At 37.4% G+C, this 19,405-nt stretch overlaps 1 protein-coding gene across 1 annotated transcript; it reads right to left on the bottom strand.

Annotated features, from left to right (window-relative positions):
* Nucleotides 1-3,987: 3,987 nt before the first annotated feature.
* Nucleotides 3,988-17,440, bottom strand: LOC127447404 (trace amine-associated receptor 13c-like). Its single transcript, XM_051709281.1, has 3 exons — nt 17,325-17,440; nt 7,491-7,851; nt 3,988-5,781 (listed from the first exon to the last, which is right to left on the bottom strand). The coding sequence occupies exons 2-3, from the start codon at nt 7,696-7,698 to the stop codon at nt 4,907-4,909; spliced, it is 1,083 nt and encodes a 360-aa protein (XP_051565241.1). The 5' UTR covers nt 7,699-7,851; nt 17,325-17,440; the 3' UTR covers nt 3,988-4,906.
* Between the last annotated feature and the right edge of the window lie 1,965 nt (nt 17,441-19,405).

Below are 19,405 nucleotides of genomic sequence, written 5' to 3'. Positions count from 1 at the left end.
GTCCAGAATCCAGTTACAGAGGGAGGTGATGATGTTGGGTGTGCTCAGTTTCTCTGTAAGGTTTAGGCTCAACTTGTGCAGTTGTTGGCTGTCATAACAAATCAAAGTAGTTAATGGTATCAACACACTCGATCATGGAGGCACAGTCAAAAGACTCTTTAAAGTATCAGCACTTTGGAGCCACCTGTTTTCTTTATTTTTGGCAACTTTTACCAATTTAATATGCAAAGCACCACATTATTTGCTAAAACATATGCAGATGCAAGTGAAACACTTAAAATCAGAAAACAAAAACAGGCTTCTGTCATTAATTGTGGAACACTTCCGTGTTCAGGGAATTATACTTATCATCAAAAAATGTAATTATCATTCTAATGCAGTATCTTAATTAAAACAAGGAAAATAATCACATTGGTCAAATGGGTATTTTGTGGTAGACTCATTTTAATTTATCCATGTCCTCATTTGTTCTCACCTGGAAAGTTCAGAATTGCATACTACTGCTCTTAATATTTTGCAGTATAGGGTCTATCTATACTGTAGATGCAGCAGAAACAGTGAGAGTAGTATGATAGTAGGCTACTGTGAATTTGGTCTAGTTTTTCCTTATCTTTCCACACAGTCAACACTTCACTTTATCCCAACCCTGTTCCTTAACCCATGTGTCACATTATAGGGCATGTGTCAGGTCATGTATCTCATGTACACGCTGCTGGCTGAACATATTTGAATTTCTCCTGCCAGGCTCTGCTATCAGCCACTCTTCACTGAACTCATTTAAAAAACCTGCTTGTAAGCACTGATTGTAGCCTAGTTTCCTATGACTAAAGTGCCTAGGTAAAAGGCAGGAGCCATCATAAAAGTCTCTCACTGATGTAGCAATAAATTTTAATGCACTGTTAATCATTTTTTTAATTTTTTTTATTCAATGTGAATATTATCAAAAGCCAGAATAAACAAAATAAAATGAGGTGTGAGAAAATAACAACAGATTTTGTGTTGCCTTGGGGCAGTGCTAAGCACTGAGTTAAATATTCATCACATGTCCTGACATAGTCAAAAGTGCAATTGAAGAAATGGCATTGATAAGAATCATCTTTGACAATATACAGTACAGCAAATGTTACTTCAGATTAAAGACCAAAAGCCCGTCATGTGACTCGTACAGAACAAAATGAGTAGACAAGTTTCTCCTAGTTTAAACCTAGCCCTGGAATAAACCTCCTCTGTCAGTGTTTCTTGATTGTAAATCAGCCCCTTAGTGTTCTTAAACACATTTCGACTACTGCTTTAACATGAGGGTAATGTTAGAGCCCGAGGCAGTGAGCGTGTGATGTGAGCAGCTGTATGTGGGTCTGCTGCTGAAACTGAATATTTAAACAGAAGACTGACAGACTTTTAGCCCTGTCACCTACTATTACCCACACCCAATGAACACAGGGGAGGAATTTGCTTCAAAATGTGTTTATTAAAAATTCTGAGGTCTTCATTCCATCAATAATGTACAGTAATACTGATTATGTAATTCAGTGTTGAGTAACCACATCAAAATATTAAATACTGAAGATTATATTGTATTTGTGTACTAGCAAAGTGTTTACACTCTGGGACTAAAATTGTTCACTTTTATTTCAATTAAAAATCTAAGAGTGGGAAAAGTACTCACCACACTGTAAAAAACGTTTGGTAAATAACCTCTAAATTAATTGGTTTTATTCAAGTCAAAAATATTTTTACAGCAGGGTGCATGAGTCTGAGACCACTAGTGAAAATGCTTCTATTTTGCTTTTTTTTTCAAATATAAAATCTTTCATTACACATTTTATTATCAGCACCACAATTCAAGGGACAGGTTGAACTGAACTGAAAAATTAACATGAATTTAAGAATTTTTTAGTATTTGGTATGTCCCCCTTTTGCTTTAATAGCAGCTTTACCAGTTGTTCTTTGTAATTGACCTAGAAATAATGCAGAATTTTAAATATTTCTTTTTCATTTTATATATATATATATATATATATATATATATATATATATATATATATACACTGGCGGTCAAAAGTTTGGAATAATGTACAGATTTTGCTCTTATGGAAAGAAACTGGTACTTTTATTCACCAAAGTGGCATTCAACTGATCACAAGGATAGTCAGGACATTAATAACATGAAAAATTACTATTACAATTTGAATTTTTTTTTTTTCAGAAGTTCTTAAACTACTTCAAAGAGTTCTCATCAAAATATCCTCCACGTGCAGCAATGACAGCTTTGCAGATCCTTGACATTCTAGCTGTCAGTTTGTCCAGATACTCAGGTGACATTTCACCCCACACTTCCTGTAGCACTTGCCATAGATGTGGCTGTCTTGTCGGGCACTTCTCACACACCTTACAGTCTAGCTGATCCCACAAAAGCTCAATGGGGTTAAGATCCATAACACTCTTTCCAATTATCTGTTGTCCAATGTCTGTGTTTCTTTGCCCACTCTAACATTTTCTTTTTGTTTTTCTGTTTCAAAAGTGGCTTTTTCTTTGCAATTCTTCTCATAACCCCTGATTCTTCTCTTTACTGTTGTACATGAAACTGGTGTTGAGCGGGTAGAATTCAATGAAGCTGTCAGCTGAGGACATGTGAGGCATCTGTTTCTCAAACTAGAGACTCCGATGTACTTATCCTCTTGTTTAGTTGTACATCTGACCTTCCACATCTCTTTCTGTCCTTGTTAGAGCCAGTTGTCCTTTGTCTTTGAAGACTGTAGTGTACACCTTTGTATGAAATTGTTTGGCAATTTCAAGCGTTGTATAGCCTTCAGTCCTCAAAACAATGATTGACTGATGAGTTTATAGAGAAAGCTGTTTCTTTTTTGCCATTTTTGACCTAATATTGACCTTAAGACATGCCAGTCTATTGCATACTGTGGCAACTCAAAAACAAACACAAAGACAATGTTAAGCTTCATTTAACGAGCCAAACAGCTTTCAGCTGTGTTTGATATAATGGCAAGTGATTTTCTAGTACCAAATTAGCAATTTAGCATGATTACTCAAGGATAAGGTGTTGGATTGATGGCTGCTGTCTAGATTTGATCAAAAATGAATTTTTTCAAACAGTGATGGTGCTGTTTATTACATCAGTAATGTCCTGACTATACTTTGTGATCAGTTGAATGCCACTTTGGTGAATTAAAGTACCAATTTCCTTCCGAAACATATATATATATACATATTCTTAAACTTTTTAAATACAGTATACATACAGTATACACTACTGGTCAAAAGTTTTGAAACACTTACTCATTCTTTATTACAATTTTTTTCTTCACATTTTAGAATAATAGTAAAGTCATCAAAACTATGGAATAACATAAATGGAACTATGGGAATTATGTTGTGACTAAACAAATTCCAAATAAATCAAAACTGTGGTATATTTTAGCATCTTCAAAGTAGTCACCCTTTGCCTAGAATTTGCAGACATGTACTCTTGACATTTTCTCAACCAACTTCTTGAGGTATCACCCTGGGATGCTTTTTAAACAGTATTGAAGGAGTTCCCATCTATGTTGGGCACTTATTGGCTGCTTTTCTTTATTATTTGGTCCAAGTCATCAATTTCAAAAACTTTTTTTTTCTTTTTTTTTTTTATTAATTTTTTGATTTATAATGAAATAAATTAATATGGTGGCACAATTATATTTTTGCTACAAAAGTAATTTCAAACATTTAAGCATACGCCTTCAGATCAAAAGATTTTTAAGATCATGGGAAACATTTCAGTCAATTTTTTCAAAACTTTTGACTGGTAGTGTATATAAAAATACAATAAATAATTTCTTATATTTATATTGATATAGAATATCTTTAGCAATTGCAAATATATATTTATATGATTGTTTAATAATATTAATATAAAATTGTTTTTAATATTACTGCATCAGTCTGACTTTATTAGGTTACATAAAAAAAAAAGTAATTTTTAAGGGTCAGATCAGGTAAAAATAACTCTTTAAAGTAACTGCATTTTTATTTGTTTACAGTGCATGTATAACTTTTCATCCTAGAAAAAATATGTGAGGTGTTTTTATTAATCACATAAAAAAATGTTGACATCACAGAAACATATTTTACAGGGTTGTGATGGATACGCAAAACCCTATTCTTTAATAAGGCATCAGTCTGTTATCCTTCTTACAATGGCACACATGAAGATGACTCTGGTGATATCTGTTATGAATTGATATAATCTGCCTGATCTCATGAAAATTACTGTGGCAAATTCATTACATGCATTGCACCTGTTCCGAGATGAAATGTCCACTGTGTGGATTTTATTTTTGATGTAATGTTCTATTGGATTTTACATAAAAATATTTGTACCTCCCTACCCTAAATCTTAAACCTAAACCTAACCGATAGTGTCCAATAAGCAAATGTGAGATGAAAAACACAATTGCTGAAGCAACCACGTCATTTTGTGTTGCTTCTATGACACTTTTGGTTCACGTTTCAACTCGCATGCTCTTTTGGACTCGCACCCTGGTCCTTTGCACTTCAAGTGCAACACTACAGTATTAGTTGTCACCAAACAAGTGCCGCGATATGTACAACGAGTCATGTAAAAATTATTTTCAAAAATATAAGTGTAGTTACGTGACTATGCGACCAGTTTGGATATAATATCCTGCACTGAATAAATAATACAAAATTGCAAGAATATGCTAAAATAGACTCTAATCCTCCATACAATGTAGTGACAAATGCCACAGTCCCTGGAAAGATGCTAGTTGTTGTCCCTGAACCATTTGTGAAAGAGATCCTGAAAAACAAACCATTAATCTCTGGATGCGGAAGTTACAGGAGTTAAAGGAAGTGCAGTTGGTGCCAACCTGCGCCTGTCCTAAAAACCTCAGCTCTTCTCTGAATGAGGTTGTGATTTGTCCCGCTGAAAGAGCAGGGTCAGCCCTTTCCTAAAACGCTGGTCACGCACACTGTAAATGATCACGTTGCAGCAACTATTGCCCGTCAGGATCCAAAATGCGAAGAAGGAAAAGTTGCACCAGATGTAGCCCACCACATTCCCCAGCACAAAAACTGCGATGGGAGAGAATGAGGCTGTAAAAGCAAAAGTAAGGATTCCAATGGTTTTAGCTGCTTTGATATCCGAAAAAGAGGGTCTATGCGGACAGCCACCAGCACCTGTGTCAGCACCAAAGCCTCCCTCAGAGAGGAGCTTCCGCTTCCGAGAGTAGCGGCGGATGCTGGTGAAGGACAGGATATTAACGGCCAGCGTGCCACCTAGTAAAGTGAAGTCAAAGGCTGGGAACAACAGAAGGATGTTTGCATCTGGTGGCAACTGAAATCCGATCAGTAAGGGGGCGTAGTTGCACATGCGACTGCATTCGTTGTACTCCAGTGTGAAGCTGTTGCTCAGCATGAGTGGAGCCATGGCCAATAAGAAGCTGCCAGCCCAGGACACGAGGATGAGGAACAGGGTACGACGCCGTGTCACTAGAGTATCCTTGTGCAGCGGACGCAAGATTGCCACGCAACGCTCCACTGTCATCAGAAATATGGTGCTGATCGAGACGAAGGTGCATCCTGCAAAAACTGGACCAATGAGCATGCAGGGTTGCCAAGGGTGTGATACGCCCTTCAGAGAGGCTTGAGAGACACCTTGGTACCACAGTGGAGGAGCGCTGGTCACCATGAGGGAGATCTCGGTGTATATGGAAAAAGGCACCACCAAGACTCCAACCATCATGTCTGCGATGGCCAAGGACACTGCGGAACAAACAAAGTATTGCAGAGTTAGAGCACCGATATGCACCAAACTTTCTTGTAACAAAGCAGTAAATGACACTGATATTACAAACCTCAGTAAAAAAAAAAAACTTCTTGTTTTGGTTAATGGTTAATGTTACTGACATTATTTTTGTGAGTAGAGTTTTCTCTCAAGACATAGCCCTCTATATAATAGGGCTGGGTATTACCAGCCACCTCACGATATGATACATATTGTGATACATGTCACGATTTGATATATCGTGATACATCACAATACATATGTTACGATTCAAAATATCACAATACAGATTCGATTCTGCCCCTTTATAAGCGCTTTGTACATTTGTTCTTTTTATATATATATATATTTTACATAATTTCAGTGCTATTCTGATGTTAATAGTGCTAAAGATGTACTTTATCTAACATTTCACACTTCTGGATTCCTAGAATATGGTATATGATATTCAGAATGGAATACTACCATACTTGCATACTGCACAGTATACTGTATACTGAGTACGGATTTCTATTTTTAAGTATGTATGTAAAACATTACGCAGTATGCAGCAATAAACATTTCAAACAGTATGCTACATTTTCACATGACCTCATTATGTTGCATGCTAAATTCAGTGAGTGGCATCCAATATTTTTTTTTAATCCAGTTTCATCCAGTTTTGTGTACAAACAACTAAACTTTTGACGGTCTGATCAAATAATGTGTCAAAAAATATTATGTTAAAATTGTGATTGCTATTGTTTTCGGTTATTTGGGTCAAGAGTATATTGCACTGTATTATAAAGTAATTCATCCAGTGTGCTCTGGTTGTATGCTGCACACTGTCAAATGTAGGACATCCAGGTATTCCACGCATACAGAAAATTCACAGTGTGCACAGCATACATACTACATACTGAAAAGACAGTATGAGTGGTATGGCAGTATGCAATTTCAACAACCTGGTTTCACAGAATAATTTTACTGTACCTACATTTTTGCAAAATTATTTTTACGTGGTGCAGCAGTTTTCTGGTGAAATTAACACTAGAAGTGCTAAAAGAACGACTTTTATTACCTTTCGTACAAATCACGAGAGAAACGGCAAATTATAAGTTCATAAACACTTACTTTTCGCTCTGTTTGTCCCACAGTGCTATCTTATGATGATGTCAAAACACTTTTACTACAGTGCAGGACTTGTAAAGCAATGCATTTTCACGTTTGAATTACATATCCAACTACATTTACAAGCTTATTGGAGCATGAACATGTTGCACGGTAGCTCAACTGATAGAGCGTTGCACATGAGATGCAAAGGATTGGGGTTCAGAGGGGGATGCGAGTTGACATTTGAGCCATAGAAGTGTGTCATAGAAGCACCACAAAAAGACATGTTTGCTTCAGCTGAGTTTTTCATCTCACATTTGCATTTATGATGCTATCGGTTAGGTTTAGATTTAAGGTTTACGGCAGGGAGGTCGGTTTTGTTGATTTAAAACTCGATAGAGCATTTACCTTTAAAACCTAATTTGTTTGGAAAACATCATTTTAGCGCCACACAGTGGACATTTCACCTCGGAACTGCCGCGATACGTTTAAGGAACAACATGATGTCATTTAGCAAAAATGTTGCCAGTCACGTAATTTTAAGGAGAACAGGATGCATTTCAAACATACCCTTAATGCAAAGCATTGGAGTTACCTTTGAGGTAGCCCTGTGGTGTTTGGGAATGCCGTGTCTGCATGAAAACGGTAATAGTGACTACGTTTCCCACTACAATGGCAAAGGCCAAGCTGACCATGAACATGACTGCCAGTGTGCGGTTTAGCAGCCCACAGCATTGAACTGTGCAGAGAGGGGCCAAAGTCTGTCCATCCCCTGAGGATACGGTCTGATTACCAGTCTCCATTATCCCAAGAAGAGTTCCTGTTCGCCGGGGTACACTAACATTGGCCAATAGTGCAGCCTGCCAACAGTCTTCATACCTCTATCAGGGACAAATATGACAAGGCTGTTAAGCAAATCATTTGGGTGGCTCTGTTGTTTGCAGTAAATGGCAACCCTGTAAAAGAGCAGAGAAGAGATGCACAATCAAAGCGACACAGTACACTGTAATCAAAGCTTGCACTGATTTCACTTGTTTCCAGTGGCATGGTGATGATAACAAGTCTGTGCGAATTTATGCTTGCACACAAAACTCCAATATTGTGTAGAACTGATGTGGGCTGGTGTGCAGAATGAGGATGTTTCCAAGTTTAAGAGTTTTATGATGTGAACATCATTATCCTCGATTGTGCATATTTACAGTATTTTGTATATATATATATATATATATATATTTCAGATGTGATCCTGATTCATCCTGATGGAAATTTAAATCTCAAGGGCCCTATTTTAAGAGCGCTAGCGTAAAGCACAGCGCTATGCCATAAATAATAAGCGTAAAGTCAATGGGCATGGCCATGAAGTTTAGGTATCTTCGTGAAGCATGCACTAAGTCTAAGCACAAGTGGGTATGGCGAAATCATTCGCGCAATACGCTAATTGGCTGGGTCAAGTGAAATTTACTTCTGAGGTTCTTCTCTAGTTATTGCAGCAGTATCTAGTAGCCTAAACACTTTAAAAACATTATTTATTACAACACATAATACACAGTTTGTTTCAATACACAAAAGTAGAATAGACTTCACCTAAAAGGTTAGCCTATTTTATATGATACGAATATTTTTGTCAAAACACCTCAGTTAATGTTACTACTATAAAATCGTTATAAATTTTAGTAAGGGAGGGTGATAATGTGTAAAGCATGATGACTGCACCTTCTAAGGAATGTTGTTGAATTCCTAGATCAATCTGGCAAAGAGAAAAAATTTTACCATCACCACAACGTGAACGTGGAAAAATTTAAATAACATCAATATTTGGCGTGCAAATATCGATACAATATCACAAGGAAAAATATCACGATAATTTAACATATCAATATTTTTTCCCACATCTAGTTAAATGAAAGGGAATGTAACTATTATTAATAATTTTCACCTATACTGACACACAAATCATGGCTAGTATTAATATTGATTGTATCAGCATGCACTTTACTTCTACCAGTTGATTTTGATTTTATTTTTTATTTTTTTTATTTTCTCCCCAATTTGGAATGCCTGATTCCCAATGCACTCTAGGTCCTCATGGTGGTGTAGTGACTCACCTCAATCCAGGTGGCAGAGGACAAGTCTCAGCTGCCTCCGCATCTGAGACGTTAATCCGCACATGTTATCACATGGCTTGTTGAGCACGTTACCATGGAGACCTAGCACATGTGGAGGCTTCAAGCTGCTCTCTGCGGCATCCATACACAACTCACCACACGCCCCACCAAGAGCAAGAACCGCATTATAGCGACCACGAGGAGGTTAACCCAACATGACTTTACCCATCCTAGTAACCGGGCCAATTGGTTGCTTAGGAAGCCTGACTGGAGTCACTCATCACACCCTGGATTCGAACTTGCAACTCCAGGTGTGGTAGTCAGCATCTTTACTTGCTGAGCTACCCAGGCTCTGTCAATTTTGATTTTGAACAATTAAATTAATTTATTGAAAGACAAAAAAAAATTCAACCAAAATATTTGTCAATTCAAATAACACTTCAAACGAAACTAAAACATAAAAAAAAAAATGATATACCAAATCCAAACATATTATCCTCTCCAACTTCTTTCACCAGCACTTTTTGCAGTGACTTAAAAATCCCTCTATGACAACAGGTGAAAACATACCAATACAAATTAGATCATAAATACAATTGAAAAGATAAATATAATAATTGAAAGTAAACCATGACCTCTAGATACTTTAAGACCCACAGTTTGTGCACATACACCCACAGATAGCGCAAACACTCCCACCCACGACCACTTGCACTTTCCACACTCACAAAAATAGAGCTCCAAATCTCCAATAATCTTTTGGAAACAGGGTCTTTCAACCCCACAAACAGCACTTGTTGGACTCCAAAAGAACCCGGAAGTGAACTTGTTGGTTGTATCTATCAACTGGTCTTTTGATTGTTGAATGATGCTATGCTAAAGTAATCTAATGCAGACTAAGATTTTTCTTTGTATGAAAATTGTACATAAGGGGCTTCTTCCATTTTTGTATTTCTAGAGATACAGAGAGAGTGTAGAGATAACAGGACATTGTGGGGAAAAAGGATGGTTGATTTGATGCACGGCAAGTTTCACAGATCTTGTTTTTTTTTTTTACACTAACAAATATTTAGCGAAAAGTGCCTCAGTTTCAATCTTTCAGTCTCCAGTGATGCCCACCGTTCTGCCATACATGAATAAATGATGAGTTAAAAAACATCTGGAAAAACAAAAAAGATGGGTAAAGAAACAAAATCCCTCCATCACTGTTGTAAGACATTTATTTTCAATTTGCAAGTTTTATTGGACTTTATGTATCCTAATTTGGGTTAGGGATTTGAAATGAATAAGTGATTGCTTTAAGATTACACAGAAAGCACGGCTTTCCCTATAATTTCATGAGAGATGTGGCAGTGACAAATTTAATCTATGTACAAATAATCTATTTGAATTACACATGCACTAGCAAGCACCAGTCACATTGACTTCAGAAAATGTAAAACTCTACATTCTAAAAAAACTTGCTGTGAAATAAACAATTCAGCAGAGAAAACGGGAACCAAAATAAATCCATAACCAAAACATCTGTGAATACATTACATTTACGGAGGTGTTTGTGGCCATAATGGCAGCCAGGTCATTTGTTCTGTCTTATAAGTCTTACAGCCATCTCATTAAATAATGCCCAAACATTAGTCTTGACTACTTCCAGTGTTTTTAAACCAGCAGATCCCTGCTGCGAGTCAGACTCTGGCTCTCAGTGCACTAACTGAAAATTTAGCATGATAAATATTATGTGGACATTAAAATAGAAAGCTCTGCTGGGGCTTTTTGGCAGTTATGACAGCGTCTCAGCTGGACACCAACACACACAGCCAAGCTCATGCTCTTAGTCTCTCTGTCTCTCTCTCTCTCTCTCTCTCTATCTTCCTATCTGTCACAAAGCTTTACATCTTTTAATACACATCCATTTAGAATTTAGCAGGAAGTAGGGCAGGGTTTTCTCTAATGAATTCAGCAAGGTCATCACATTCATAGTATAATCCATTATGAATCTAGTTTTTAAGATCAGAATCAAACTTAAAACTTAAGTTTGGAGAAGAACATGTGATCCATTCCACAGGATGCATTGGGTGAAACTTAAAGGGTTAGTTCTGCTTCTGCAGAACACAAATTATGATTTTTAGAAGAATATTTCAGCTATGTAGGTTCATACAATGCAAGTGAATGGGTGCCAAAATTTTGACGCTCCAAAAAGCACATAAAGGCATCATAAAAGTAATCCATACGAGTTGTTAATTTCATATTTTCTGAAGCGAAATGATAGGTATGGGTGAGAAACAGATACAATTTTAAGTAATTTTTTGCTTGAAATTATTCTCCCTGCCCAGTAGGGGTCGGTGTGGATGAAAAATGTGAATCAACAAAAACACAAGAAGAAGAATGTGAAAGTGATCTGTTTCTCACCCACACCTATTATATCACTTCTGAAGATATTGATTTAACCACTGGAGTCTTATGGATTACTTTTATGCTGACTTATTTTGGAGCTTCAAAATTTTGGCACCCATTCACTTGCATTGTATGGACCAAAAGAGCTGAGAAATTGTTCTAAATTTCTTCATATGTGTTCAGCAGATTAAAGAAAGCCATACACATCTGGGATGGCATAAGGGTGAGTAAATGATGAGAGAACTTTCATTTTTGAGTGAACTATCCCTTTAAAGGGTAAAATAATATAATGGCATTCTACCAAATTTAAGGGTTCAATGTAATTAGTGCTCTAAAAATGTCCATGTAAGATACTTGAATGGCTCTGTTCCAAAACCTAATGAGCTGTCTCACTGTCTACTGCCTACATAGGCAGCTGCCTTCTAAGGCAATATCCTAATCAAAAGTGTCTGTCATTGAATGCTCCACATGGGCAGCAAATCTGTGTGCTACACAATCAGCGCTCTTTATGTAAAGTGCATGAGAGACTCAACTAACCATTAATTCCAAAAGAGTTTGCCGTTAGCATGTTGGTAATAAAATGTAATACACTACCTTGATAGGACATGCACATCATCCAGACATCTATCTAATGTGTGTGTTTACATCTGGAAGACATATTTTTTATGTTGTTTGCTCATTTGTAAAACGTCTAAAAGACGTTTCCTCTCGGATGTCAGTAAGACATTCAGCAGATGTCTTTGTGAAGTTTATGATTTAGAATGTTTGTAAATCTTATTTTTTTAAAGATGTTTATCAGATGTAAATTATAATGCGATGCTTTCCATACGAAAAACACTCTTAAACAGACATATCAGAGATGTATGTGTGCTGTGTGGGCTATTAGATGTGTGTTTATATCTGGAAGACTTATTTATTAGGTTGTTGTCTCAACTGCAATATGACTATAAAATGTTTCCTCTCAGATATCAATAACATTCAGCAGATGTCTTTATGATTTAGAATGCTTGTAAATCTGATCTTTTTTAGCAGTTAGAATAAACAGAAATCTAGGAGATTTATGTGTGTTATCTGGGGAAATACTGAGTAAAATAGTTGTTTTCTTTTTATTATATTTTGGAACAGCCTTCGAAACAGGAGCACACATTTATTATGCCGTAACAGTTCTCTAGGTTTTTGAAAAGAGTAAATGTGACTCAATCAGAAAACTTGTGCATGAGTTTGTCATGAGAAAGACAAAAAAAAAAAAAAAATAAAAAAAAATCAAGGGATATTTCTTTAAAGATATCGTAACCCAATTCCGAATCATTAACATTCCCCACCTGTTTTATCAATGTCCTAAACCTTGGATAAATTCTCTGTATTGCCTCTATCCTTAGTTGTACAATCTTGGCCAGTTAATATAGCTGAAAAGCAAATTGGCCATATAAGCTACATTCACACAATCATTGCTTGTGATGCCTGAATAGTAACATAAGAGTAGTAAACATCAAAGCTTTATATGGCATCTTTAAAGGCTCTGTCACGTTTAACTTTAAACAGCGAAACACATTAAAAACAAACACAATATTTGTGTATTATTTTGCTTCTTAGAGTATTGCATCATTAGTTGAGCATTCTAACTCCAAAAATAACTTACAAGGTTCCATCTCAGTTAAGATCCTACCTTAGAAGGCAGATGCCTATGCGGATAGCAGACAGCGAGGCCGCTTTTTAGGTTTTGGAAGAGAGCCAATGTGTCAAAGCAATACATACACTGATCAGCCACAACTTTAAAACCACTGACAGGTGAAGTGAATAACATTTGTTATCTTGTTACAATGGCACCTGCCAATGGGTGGGATATATTAGGCAGCAAGTGAACAGACAGTTCTTAAATTTCATGTGTTGGAAGCAGGAAAAATGGTCAAGCGTAAGGATCTGAGTGACTTTGACATGGGTGAAATTGTGATGGCTAGACGACTGAGTCAGAGCATCTCCAAAACGGCAGGTCTTGTGGTGTGTTCCCGGTATGCAGTGATTAGTACCTACCAAAGTGGTCCAAGGAAGGACAACCGGTGAACTGGCGACAGGGTCATGGACGCCCAAGGATCATTGATGCATGTGGGGAGCCAGTCCCACAGAAGAGCTACTGTAGCACAAATTGCTGAAAAACTTTATGCTAGCCATGATAGAAAGGTGTCAGAATACACAGTGCATCGCAGCTTGCTGCATATGGGGCTTTGTAACTGCAGACCGGTCAGAGTGCCCATGGTGACCCCTGTCCACCGCTGAAAGCACCTACAATGGGTATGTGAGCGTCAGAACTGGACTATGGAGCAATGGAAGAAGGTGACCTGGTCTGATGAATCACATTTTCTTTTAGATCATGTGGACAGCCGGGTGTGTGTGCGTCGTTTACCTGGGGAAGTGATGGCAGCAGGATGCACCATAAGAAGAATGCAGATCGGTGGAGGCAGTGTGATGCTCTGGCCAATGTTCTGCTGGGAAACCTTGGGTCCTGGCATTCATGTGAATGTTACTTTGACATGTACCACCTACCTAAACATTGTTGCAGACCACGTACACCCCTTCATGGCAACGGTACTCCCTGATGATAGTGGCCTCTTTCAGCAGGACAATGCACCCTGCCACACTGCAAAAATTGTTCAGGAATGGTTTAAGGAACATGACAAAGAGTTCAAGGTGTTGATTTGGCCTCCAAATTCTCCAGATCTCAATCCGATTGAGCATTAATGGGAAGTCTGATCCATGGAGGCCCCACCTCGCAACTTACAGGACTTAAAGGATCTGCTGCTAACGTCTTGGTGCCAGATACCACAGGACACCTTCAGAGGTCTTGTGGAGTCCATGCCTCGATGGGTCAGAGCTGTTTTGGTGGCACGAGGGGGACCAGCACAATTTTAGGCAGGTGGTTTTAATGTTGTGGCTGATCGTTGTGTTGTCTACTGTGCTTACATGAATGTCACATTGTAAGTGAATTATGCACAGAAGGGATTCTTTAGGGGCAGGAAATTGCTTTATATGGAGATCACTATAGTTCCAATTTGGAATCAGGAATGATGATATCAAGCTGCTACAGATTAGGAAATGCCTCTGTATCTGGGCAAGAATGGACAGTCATCTGGAATAATGACCAGGACTGGCCCCTAAAGCCACGGGGGCCCATAATGCTTGTGGACTGAGGAGAAAGGTCCATCTTTATCTTTCTTTTCAGCCTTTAACATCTCAAAGCCTCTGTTTTTTTCACACATTTTCAATGTTCCCATCTTCTTTTCACACTTTATCACTTTCGCTCTGCCTCCCTCCAACAATTTAGTTCACTACTGGTTGTGCAAACACTGCCGTTAAAGGAATAGTTCACCAAAAATGAAAATTCTGTCACCATTTTCTCTAATCTAACCCACATGTCTTTTCAAATCTGTATGGTTTCTTTTGTCTGGAACACAAAAGATGAATTTATAATGAAAGTAAATGAGGCTGGGCCCGTCAAGCTCCAAAATGACAAAAAAAAAAGCACCATAAAAATAGTCCATTTGACACATATTCCAAGTCTTCTGAAGTCTATAGCTTTGTGTAAGGAACAGACCAAAATTTAAGTCGTTATTTACTTAAAATGTTGACATCTGCGCTAACTCTCCTTGGCACATTCATTAGAGTTAATGAGCCCTATTTTAAGAGCTAGCGCTCAGAGCAGCACTATGCTTTATAACTGCAAAGTCGAAATGGCATGGCCATGAAATTTTGGTATTTTTGTGAAGCATGCACTTCACAAACTGGTTTGGTGAAATTTTGCACACAACGTGCTAATGGGCTGAGTCAAGTGCAATTTAATTCTGAGGTTCTTCTCCGGTTATTGCAGCGTCTGCATCCTATTATATAGTCCATTCCCTGTCAAGCACCAGTGATATAAACAAAGACAGCACATTAAGAAGTTGGTAGTGTAAATGGACCGTATGCAATGAATTTGAAGAATTTAACTACTTCTATGACAGTGACACGCTCCTTTTATACGCATAGAAAATGTGATTCTTGTCAGAATTTGGATGTATGTTCCATTAAATTATAGAGAATGTAAGTATTTTTAATTATTTTCATCTGCTGACACACAAATCATGGCTAGTATTAACAGTGATTGTATTGGCACACACTTCAGTTTTACTGGTCAATTTGGTTTTGAAAAATTCAATTCATTTATTGAAACTTGGAAAAAAAAATCTTCTTTCACTGGCTTCTTTTGCAGTAAATTAAAAATGTAATTAAAAAACAGGTGGAAATATACCAATACAAATTAGATCATAAATACAATTTTAAACAACAATAATAATAATTAAAAAAATAAACCATGATCTATAAATAGTTTAACACAGATTAAACACAAATTATGAAATACATTTTTGTTTCATAAAACAACGACAGTTGTCGTTGTTCGCAACGGAAATTGATGTGATTTGTTGTTATATTTTCAGAGTTTGGACATGAACTTTATTACCACCTGCTGGTGGAATCTCTAAACTGCAAATGCAGGAAAACAGACCTGGTTTTGAAAGGTCTTAGCACAATGACCTATTTCTCAAGAAAATAGCAAATTGCACTTTGCACCAATTCAGTACAAACAAAGATTTTTGGAAGAATATCTCAGCTCTGTAGGTCCATACATGCAAGTGAAAGCTCCAAAATCCACCAAAGACTTAAAGCTCCAGAAAGCATATATAGCCATCATAAAAATAATTCATACGACTCCAGTGGATATCTGCTGAAGCGAAACGCTAGGTGTGTGTATGAAAAATATCAATATGTAAAACTTTTTTTTTTTTTTTACTGTAAAATAAATCTTCGCTTCTGGCCAGCTGTGGTATGCACATTCATGAGAGGGTTGAGTTTAAGACAGTGGTGTACTGGCCATTGGGAGAACCAGGACTTTTCCCGATTGGCTGGCCGCGAAACGGGGCCGAATGGGCCGCGATAAGCTGAAATGGCCCACCGCGTTATGCAGAATGGGCCACAAAACAGCGCTGCGATATGCCGAAGGGGGCAGCGATATAAAGGTCAGCGACTATTTTCTATATAAAATCCCAGGCCAATTTCTCTTCCCAGTCCGCCCCTGGTTTAAGATGCCTCTTTCATGACGCAAGCACGTTAGCTTGTCAATATCATTGGATCTATGGTCAGATTCCTCAGCTGGTCTGAAATCGTCAGGGGAAAAATGTTTTGAGTGACTCAATGGGTGTTTTGTTATCCAAGTGAACAGCGAGCAGGGGTGCACAACACAACAAATTACCAAAAGCAAAAAAAATAAAATAAAAAAAAACAATGGATATAAATGACATCACTAAGAAATTAAGCCAAAACATAACTAAATTGAGCTACAATACAACAAAATTGTCAGAAAAGAAATGATGATGATGAATAATGTACTCATTTGTCACCCCAATCGTTTCGCGGGTGCAAGACACTGTAGTGTTTAAAAATATTTATTTTCAGTTCATTTTGATTTCTCTTAATTTCTTTGGGCTTTGGTTTTTTCATTGTTTTCCACTTTTGTTTGCTTTGATAATTATGTAAATATGTGTTGTGCAATGTTTTGTACATAAATATGCGTTACATGAATGACGTTGATGTTTGTTGCGACACATCTAACACATTTTCCAGCATCTCATTCCAGGAGTTTTTCTGTTCTTTCCATTCCTACAATATTTATTTGCTTTCAGTATTCATGAACATTTTAGGAAAACATGATCCTCAGTAAAAATTTCTTTGAATCTTCATTAATTACATCTTATTTCATAAAATGAATGAGTAGAGTGTTCCTAAAATTATACAGCAGAATATTATTTTTAACTGTCTGTAATAGGAATGATTCAGAAATATGAAATGCTTAACCATCTCAATATCACACAAACATACATCAATCGTCAGCATGCAGTGCTCACCAGCATTTTCTGTGGCTGAAAACTGTTTCTGAGAAGTGAAAGGACGAGATAATGCTCTTCAGCTAGTCTTGGTCGAGTCAAGATGTATTATTAAGTCCACTTTGATTCCTGGTATTGGATACACAGTCTCCAGTGAGAATACAGGTACTACACACACAAGTCCACTTGCATCTGTAGCTTTTGAAACTGTCTCTTTCTTTCAGCTATCCCTCCATCCACCCCTGTTTTCATCCCCTTCCTCCCTTCATTGTTTCTCCCTCACACTCTATATTACGGCCACTCACTTTTCTGCCTTGCACATCACAGGCAGCACTTCTCCTTGTTGACCCAGTCTCTCTCTCTCTCTCTCTCTCTCTCTCTCTCTCTCACTCTCTCTCTTAAACACAGCTGTGAGCTCAAGCCTTGAAGTGACACATATATTCCACTCTTCTCCTTCTAATTTTCATTGTTATATTCTCTCTTTCTTCCCAGTGGCTTATTGGCCATGAGTCCGCCAGCCTCCTCCCTCATTGACGTCAAAAGAGCCACCTAGGAGCAATGCATCTTGCCCAGCTCTTAACATACATGAGCTGTTCTGTCTCTTTCAACAGCAAGGACACTTATTCCACTTCTCCCATTCATTTATGAAACACAGGAAAGAATACACACATAAAGTATGGTTAAAAAGTCTGATACCACATTGAAACACTGATCACATTTTTTTATTTTTTATTTATTTAAACCTGGAAATTTCTATCTATCTATCTATCTATCGATTTTTTTCATGGAAAAGTATACAAAACAATTTGTCCACGAAGCGCGGACATTGACGTTTTTCACCTGTCAATAATTTTGCTCGTTCTAATTTGAAGCAGATCATTGAGGCTATGATTCAATAATAATAATTTATAATTATATTTATTTATCACACATTATACATTTTGCACATATACAGTGAAATGCTTTTTTTCACATATCCCAGCTAAGCTGGGGTCAGAGTGCAGGGTCAGCCATGATACGGCACCCCTGGAGCAGATAGGGTCAAGGGCCTTGCTCAAGGGCCCAACAGTGGCATCTTGGCGGTGCTGGGGCTTGAACCCCTGACCTTCTGATCAATAACCCAGAGCCTTAACCGCTGAGCCACCACTTCCCACCAATTCATATGGTTTGTCAGTTGTGGGCACTATTGTGCCACTGTTGAATTTGACAGCCGCAGGAACAAACAGTACAGCTCTTTTGCTCGGTTTTGGTCTCAAAATTATCTTTGGAGGGCGGGGTTTTGGAATGAGGGGGCGTGGCTAATTCAACGTCTCAGTCATGTGAAAGTTTCAGAATGCTAAAATAGCTTAAGCACCTTTAATGCGGTTGATCTGAATTTGTGAAGCATGCTGCCTGCTAAAATAAAGAAAAATAACCACAAAATTAACTGAAATGAGAGAGTGTGTTACCTGTCAATCAGATGCGTGGAAGTTGCGTTTGTTGCTATAGCAACAATAGGCTGGGCGCGTTTTTTCCTCAGAATCATCATTGATAGTAGAAAGAAAAACAAAGAATCAAAACTGTGGTGTTTTATTTGAAATAGATAACAGATAAATGCGCACGTCATACAAAATAAAATTAAGAATAATGAATAAATTAAATAAATTCATGTACCATTTTAATGGTATTGTTGTAAAAAAAACTTTTTTTTTTTTATCTATGTAAAAGTTAAATTGAGCCCTATGATAGCAAATTATCATAACATGGAGTGACATTTACAACAAATAAATAAATCCTTCCTTTTATACTGAGATTTCAATCCCCAATGAACACAAGATGAATTAGAGAAAGAGAACCAAGAGGACAGGTATTTACTATTTAGTGAAGAAAAGTTAGTTTTGGAGTCGTTGAGAATGTGCACAAAAATATTTACATCTAGGATAATCTATCCATGGAGGCATTGTTTGATTGCTGTTCATTAAATATATTGGTAACGCAATGAAATAAGGTTGTGTATAATGAGTATATTATGATCCAAATTTCTCTCGCTTCATCCGCCATCTTGGATTTATTTTTCCACCAAGCTCATCACGGTGCATTATGGGATCGCCTACCCGAAGAGG

Source organism: Myxocyprinus asiaticus, chromosome 1 (assembly GCF_019703515.2).
Source record: "Myxocyprinus asiaticus isolate MX2 ecotype Aquarium Trade chromosome 1, UBuf_Myxa_2, whole genome shotgun sequence".
NCBI lineage: Eukaryota > Metazoa > Chordata > Actinopteri > Cypriniformes > Catostomidae > Myxocyprinus > Myxocyprinus asiaticus.
The sequence above is the reverse complement of the archived record's forward strand: the minus strand, read 5'-3'. Positions and strand labels throughout refer to the sequence as shown.